General features: G+C 41.2%; 1 protein-coding gene across 1 annotated transcript; it reads left to right on the top strand.

Annotated features, from left to right (window-relative positions):
• The first annotated feature begins 1,253 nt into the window (after window positions 1-1,253).
• On the top strand, window positions 1,254-4,872 carry LOC136463812 (bifunctional nitrilase/nitrile hydratase NIT4-like). The gene is made up of 5 exons (XM_066462798.1): window positions 1,254-1,695; window positions 3,417-3,596; window positions 3,725-4,018; window positions 4,125-4,406; window positions 4,548-4,872. The coding sequence occupies exons 1-5, from the start codon at window positions 1,548-1,550 to the stop codon at window positions 4,709-4,711; spliced, it is 1,068 nt and encodes a 355-aa protein (XP_066318895.1). The 5' UTR covers window positions 1,254-1,547; the 3' UTR covers window positions 4,712-4,872.
• Window positions 4,873-8,133: the final 3,261 nt, after the last annotated feature.

Here is an 8,133-nt window from a genome sequence, read left to right as displayed (position 1 = left end):
CTTGAACTCACAGCTTCTAGGAATAATACTCGCAGTGGTACAAAATGCTCAATTCCATAGGCAAACAATAAACATCACACCATGAGCTTGAACTCCCAAGGATACAAGCCAGGTTCCACTTCTGATCCTTGTAAGATGGTTTCATACTATAACAATTTTTGCTTTGAAAAACATTACCCACAAATATTTGTCTTGCAAGAGCCGTGCCACTTCCTAGAAATAATGATGACCCATCAACTTTGGTGTTTGCTACATTTATTTACCGTTGCAACAATAAGCATCCAAACCTCTACATCAAAGATATCCCCAAGAATCTCTTTGAACTCTTTGCCATGCATTTCTGCATATATTTGATATGTGCCGGTGCCATCCCTTCCATGCTTTAGGAAAAGTGGAGTCAGCAACATTAATGAAGAGTAACAAGTAGAAAACTTTGTGTTTGTGTTATAAGGAGGATTTGTAGATCCAGCATGTTTGGTTTGCCATGTGAGATGATCCGGAGTGGTCCGAGCCTAATACCGAAGCTAGCGATGCCGTTTGGTTCACGGCATGGAACTGCACCATTCGTCATCAATTGATTCCCCGTAGAGTAATAAATCTCATGCAAGCAGACAGAATCGACTCGCTCCACCAAAAAACGCCGGACAAACCGTTCTATTTTTAGCAGGTCCACCTGATGCCGGATGGAATGAATCGATGAACCAAACACGCTGTTAAAAGATCGGATGCGTTGGAAAGGCCAATAATAAGCACTTATATAATCTTTGGAAAAGAGGAGAAGAGGGGTGTACCCCCAATGTGCCTGACACGGCAAGATTTCAGTTGAACTAGAAAGAACAATTTGTCTAATCTTGTCATTTGAACAAGGCCTTGTTAAGGAAAAATAATCTCCTGCGATCTATACATATTGAGAAGCACTGAGAAGAAAATTAATTTAATTTTCGTTTTAATCTGCAGGTATCGGGAGGAAAATAGGTTTATCAAACAAAACAAATTGATACAGATGCGAAATGCAAAAGTTACTGTGACCTGCACAGAACTTCACGAAACATGATTCGTGTACCTGCAGCCAGAGTTCAAAATCACGGCCCAGAATTTAGCGAAAATCAAAATTCGTTTTCTCGGCCTGGCCCGGTGAAAGGCCAATACCGGTCTTTCAATCTCAGCCTTTTTAAAATTTCTTTTTTGGCCCAACATGGTCCATGACTGCAAATTTATTTCTCTCTCCTCTCAGCCGCCGCACCTCTATGCCCGCTCGCCTCTGCTCTCGATCTGACGTTGCTTCCATGGTCTCGTCAGCGGCTTACCCTTGTCATGCTGGCCTGGTAGCCTGGTAGGTGCTCCGCCCCCCGTCCACCACGGCCTCCCTCTTCGCCTTCGGCATACACCTCTCCTAAGTCCTACCGTCCACATCGAGCCCCAGCGCGCTCGCTCGCGGCCAGTTCGTCCGCGACTACCTCGGCAAGGAACACGACAAGTAGCCCGCCTTCTGCTTTCCCCTCTCGGCTCTCCCAGACCTCTACTCGATTCCTTGGCAGTCGGAGACGATGGCCCTGGCCCCATCGAGCTCGGGCAGCGAGCCCGTGATCGCGGAGGTGGAGATGAAGAATGCCGGCGCCGACCAGGCCGCCACAACCGTGCGTGCCACCGTCGTGCAGGCGTCGTCCGTGTTCTACGACACCCCCGCCACTCTCGGTGCGTGCGATTTTGCTCTCTCTCTCTCTCTCTCTCTCTCTCTCTCTCTCTCTCTCTCTCTCTCTCTCTCTCTCTCTCTCGCAATTGTTGGAGTCAGTAGCGCCCATCCATGGTTGCTATTCTCTCGCGCCCAGCCGTGTGGCTGTCTGGATTGGTGCTGCGAGAGAGGTGTTTGCTTGCTTGTCTCGCCAGAATTAGTATTCACTTAATTTGTGTGGCGTGATGGCCGCTCGTACTACTCGTAGAAGTTGGTAAAAGAAATCGTTTAACTGAATTGTGACAGTGTTATTATGTTGTAGCTGCTTTACCAATATTGGCCATACCTTTTTTTTTTCAGAACGGGTACGAGAGTGCACCTATTTTATCAATAGAGAAGAGTATATATTAGCCATACGTATACGTATCAGTTGTTGATTGACATGATAGTATCTACTTGAAGTAGACATTCTAGATTTCTCTACTACTGCTGATAATTCCTAGATATATATGAAGGGACCAGTGAGCTTAAAGGAATTGTATTAGCTTTTCGTTCGAAAAATAGTGGGGAATTGTATTAGCTTTTCGTTAGATAGTGGTGCATCATGAGTTGCGTGGACAGTTTTTCTTTCTGGGAGCCTGGATGATGAGGTATTTGAGGTGCGACACGCATTTGAAGGAAATACTCCATCCTCCCTGATAATAAAAAATAATATAAATATCGTTGTTTTAAAAAATTCAATCATCTCAATTTTAAACAAATCAATATAAAAAATACTACTCCCTCCATTTCAAATTATAAGATATTTTGACTTTTCTAGATATATATCAAATTATAAGATGTTTTGACTTTTATATATATATATAGCTTTTGCTATGCTTAGATATACATTGTCTAGCTACATAATAAAATCAATGTAGATAAAAAAGTCGAAATGTTTTATAATTTGAATGGGAGGGAGTAATATTTTATGATATGTAATAAGCATCATTAGATCAATAATGAAATATATTTTTCTAATAGATCAATTTTGGGGTACAAATCTTGATAATTCTTTTATAAAGTTAATTAAAATTGATATTGTTTGACTCTTTGAGAAATGATATTTATGTTTTGTTTTGGAACAGAGAAAGTATAACACCTTTATAGGCATGCTACCATGTGGCACCTCAGTTCCTACCAAGTACTAGAGTCACATGTTTTTTTTCCCGATAATTCTTTATCTGTTATACCCCCTCCATCTGTAATATAGTTATAGAAACATTAAAAAAATTATACTCATATAAAGAAGGATTTGAGAAAAAAAATGTGAAAAATTTTGGTAGGTAGATTAGTGCTACCTGCCATTATTTATGAACCAATTCCCCTTTAATCATGTGGATGAACGTCTTTATTAGGAAAGAAAGTAAGAGTGTATGTTTAAAGAATATATTTTATATCAGGATAGAGGAAGTAAGTCTTATACTATCAATGGCCAGGTTTGCTTCCTCGTCTCTTGACATCCGGAACCAAATCACCTGGATCACACTTGATCCCCTCCTAGGACCATTCCTGCTGCAGTTTCATTCCCAAGAAAACGAACAAGGCCTTAATCATGTGGATGAACGTCTTTATTAGGAAAGAAAGTAAGAGTGTATGTTTAAAAATATATAGAATATATTTTATATCAGGATAGAGGAAGTAAGTCTTATACCATTGAACATGTGGCATTTTGTAAATTTCTTCACTGCATTTTGCTGCACAGATAAAGCGGAGAAATTCATAGCGGAGGCAGCCGGAAACGGTTCACAGCTGGTGGTATTTCCAGAAGCCTTCATTGGTGGCTACCCTCATGGATGTACCTTTGGACTGGCTATTGGCAATCGCACTGCCAAGGGAAAGGAAGACTTTCGCAAGTATCATGCAGCTGCCATAGAAGTCCCTGGTATTCTAAAACGATGTTAATGTATCCATGTTTATTTTTCCTGAATTGTAAACATCTATTGCTGATTCCTTAAAAAAAACATTTATTGCTTCTACACAAAACGCTTTACAAACGTTTCATGAATGCAGGCCCAGAAGTGTCCCGCTTAGCTTCATTAGCCGGAAAATACAAGGTGTTTCTGGTGATGGGGGTGGTTGAAAGGGCAGGCTACACACTCTACAACACGGCGCTCTTCTTCGACCCGCTTGGAAAATACCTAGGGAAGCACCGCAAGCTCGTGCCTACTGCTCTGGAACGTGTATTCTGGGGTTTTGGAGATGGATCCACGTTGCCCGTCTTTGATACACAGTTGGGAAAAATCGGTGCCCTACTCTGCTGGGAAAACAAGATGCCACTTGCCAGGACAGCCATGTACGCCAAAGGTATATATTCCTAGCTATTTCATTCATGGAATCGTAGCTACTTTAAGTGTCTCGCTCATGTACTTGAGGTTTTATTTTCTCTCTGTGTGTGTGTGTGTTTGTGCAGGGATTCAGATATATTGTGCTCCCACAGCTGATGCGTCCCCAACTTGGGTGGCGTCCATGACGCATATTGCCCTCGAAGGGGGATGCTTCGTGGTGTCGGCAAACCAGTACTGTCGCAGAAAGGACTACCCTCCCCCTCCGGAGTACACATTCGGTGGACTTGACGAAGAGCCGTCCCCGGAGACCGTCGTGTGTCCTGGAGGGAGTGTCATCGTTTCACCGTCCGGGACAGTGTTGGCAGGCCCCAACTTCGACGGCGAGGGCCTCGTTACGGCTGACCTGGGTAAGAAACCATGAGGCGATTCACACAAATTCTACTCAAAGTTTCTTAATGGTGTTCATCAATATCATCATATGCTAGAATGATGTGTTCCAGACAACTCTCATTTCTCACTAGAAACTGCCTGATGTGGTTGGTTAACAGACCTTGGAGACATCGTTCAAGCCAAGTTCGATTTCGACGTGGTGGGGCACTACTCGCGACCTGAGGTGCTGAGTTTAGTGGTGAAGACTGATCCAAAGCCTGCTGTCTCTTTCACTGCTTCTTCAGCCGATGGAGAGAAGGGCGACGACGCTCTGCAGGCATAATGGCCACATATCTTTGATCTTTCCTAGCTTATACGGCAATTGCAAGTGGCCACTACTACATCGCAATTATTGCGGGCTTTCCCTGTACGTCTCTGAATAATAAACTGTTGTTATGTACAGTACAGTGGGTATATATTATTCCTACAGATATGCAGCATGTTCGCTTGGTCGTATTTAGCTTATAAACCATGACTTATCAACCAACGACCAGTATTTTTCTCTCATACCAAATCAGCCAACAGTACTTTCAGTGATGGCTTATAAGTCAAACCAGACTAAACGAACATGACGAAGAGGTCTCTTGATGATCGATGGAATCGTGTCAGTTTGTGCTTGTGGCTACCTTGCATTTGTCGGTCACCTCGTCATAATCGATCAAAGAAGCTCCATCTTCGGATTTCTGAATAATACTTGCCATGTTGTCACAATGTCACGTTATAAATTGATACTGACCGGCCACTTGGTAGCCACTTTTTTTTTTAAGAGACTGGAGAGGCTTGCGTTCCTGAGATATATTAAAAAAAAGGAACAAAAAATATCTGAAATTTATAGGGTGTGATTGGCAGGAATCTAGATTCTCATAGAAATATTTCAAACCTAGATTTTCTCGAGAAATGTTTTACATGATGAATTTGAATCACTTTGTAAAATCGTTCGGCTTGTAGGCTAGATTCTAATTCACAAAAAATATTTTTTTATAAAAAATCATATACATAAAAATATGCTTTAGAAAAAAATCTGAACTTTCTATGGACAAACAACAACTTAAATACAACATATTCTAAATTGTTGTACTTGAAAAGGATTATTAAAAGACAATCGCTAAAGAAATGAGGTAGAAACGGAATCGGTACAACCACAATGTTGCGGTTTTGAGGACTATCCAAAGAAAAGAGAATCGTTTTCGCTCTAAATCCCACGTCCCTAGCACCATTTAGAACCGATTCAAGTGATTCAATTGAGAAACGGAACTGATTCATCATCAATCCAAGCACAGCTAGCCGTAGTCATCCCATATACGCAAATATAAAAATAAAAAATAAAATAACGTGATAAACATGGTCAAAGATGCCACAAGATAGAATCGAATCACCAACAAAATCATATCAACATAAACAAACTCATCATCTCAAAAGAAAACCAATAAATCATACAAGCCCATTTTAATCCTTCCTTACACAAGCTCTATTCCTCTTATTTTTTAAGATCATGTTGTCACATCGTCCATCTTTTGTACTCCCTCAATTGCAAATTATAAGTTATTATAACTTTCTTTGAGAGTCAAAGCATCTGAAGTTTGACCAAAACTATATAAAGAATTATAAAGACTTATGACATCAAATAGGTACACTATAAAATATAATTAATAAAAAAATCTAATGATACTTATTTAATATCATAAATATTATTATTATTTATATAAATTTGGTTAAACTTAAGATAATCCGACTCTCCAAGAAAGTTGAAATACCTTATAATTTGAGTGTCTTGATTATATATCAGATATGAGTGTCTTTATCAAAAAGAGTACTTGTACTAACATATATATGCATGATATGGTTCACAGACGTTGGAGAGATAATTGGTGGTATCTTTCACTTCTTCTGACGACGACTTTGTGCAGACATAATGGCCACATATCTTTATTTTATTTCCTAATATGGAAGTTGCAGGTGGCCATTGCATTGCATCACTATCATGATCACTATAATTGCGGGCTTTCCATTTAAACAATGGATAAATTATCTTATATATGAGATGTTGATGGAATCGTCGTGTCAGTTTGTGCTTGTGGCTAGCTAGCTTTGCGTGTGCCGGTCACCTCGTGATAATATCTGACAAAGAAGTTCCATCTACCCTATTTCTGAATAATACTTGTCATCAAGTTGTTACGTGATAAAATTGGTAGTTGATCGGCCACTTGGACGCTGACTGATCCGATTATACAGGATTGATCGCTCGTACGGCCATGTGAGTTGAAACTTGAAAACACAACAACTTTGTCTATATTAGTATGCATCCTGTATACGCAAATATAAAGAGAAAATAACGTGAGAAGCACGGCCCAAAGGATGCCACGAGATAGATTCTTCATTTAATACAGAAAAAAGATATGATTTTCTAAGATATATTAATCATATCAAATCATCTTTTTTTGCGGAATTAAATGAAGATAAATTTTAAATGAAAATTATAGATCTCGACAAGATCTACAACTTTCTAGTTTTGAGTTTTTTCATTTGAAGTCGTTAAGTTGCTAAAAAAATTAATGATATATTTAGACCTAAGGGTATTTTTGACTTTTCACACATGCAGTTTGACACCGTCAGAGCTCAATCTGACGGCAGTGACATGAAGGGCAAGAAAAAATTGGAGCAGTAACGCTGAAGTCCGCCGAACTTTTTCAGTGGCTCACAGAAAATTATGATCTTTTATAATGGTTCACAAGGAATTCCCTCTATCGTTAAACCCCCACCTCCCACTCCCGCCTTCACTGTGCGCTGCTCCCTTCTTCCCCCATCCCCTCCCTCCTAGTTCCCGTCGTTCCATCCCATCCCATCCCTATCATCGTCGACCGTCGCCGCTCCCTTCCCCGCCGATCGTTGCCGCCCTATCCATGCCAGCGCTGCTTCTCTTGTCCTTCGCCAAGATCTGATGCCCTCCTTCCTTTTCTCCTCCATCGGTTGCCTCCCTCCCCTTCTCCTCCGCTGGCGCCCTTTCTCTTCTTCTCCTCCACCGGCGTGGACGAGTGCGGCCCTAGGGCCGAGATGCCACCACGTGCTGGGAGAGGCTCGTGCGTCGATGAGGAGGAGCGCTACGTGCATAGGGTCGACGGGGTGAGCACGGCCCTCACGCCGAAGCCCTCGCAGCGGCCGATGCAGAGACAGAGGTGGAGCAGCTGGCGCAGAGGTGGACGAGTTGATGGTGGACTGCTAGTGCTAGAATTCCTAGGGGCATTGCGGTCATTTTCCTTGAGTATTGGTAGCAGTGTCATCTTCTAGAAGGACTATTATTATGTGACGGATGGAGTATATACAAGCTCTAATTCTCAACTCTTTTTCTTGCACTTGTACCAATATATTGGAATCTCCTTCCTTACTGAGTCTTAGGCCCTATTTGAATTTCATGATCTAAATTTTAGTAGGCTAAAGTCAATGGCTAAATTTTAGACCGCTTTAGATAGCACTCCTGTTTAAATTTCATGCTCTAAGTTTTAGTTGGTGGCTAAACTTTAGACCACTTTAGATCATCTGTTTGGAAATGATCTAAAGTTTAGCGGCTAGATTTTAGACCCTCCAATCAAACAGGACCTTAATTTTATATATGTGATTTGTACCCTAGCCAAAAAAAAAAAAAACGGAAAAGAGATACGAAAACGAGCCAAGCCTACTCGAAGCATCGTGATATGATAGAATAGAACG

This window comes from Miscanthus floridulus, chromosome 7 (assembly GCF_019320115.1).
Source record: "Miscanthus floridulus cultivar M001 chromosome 7, ASM1932011v1, whole genome shotgun sequence".
Taxonomy (NCBI): Eukaryota; Viridiplantae; Streptophyta; class Magnoliopsida; order Poales; family Poaceae; genus Miscanthus; species Miscanthus floridulus.
Note: the sequence above shows the minus strand (reverse complement) of the source record. Positions and strands in the feature narration are given on the sequence as shown.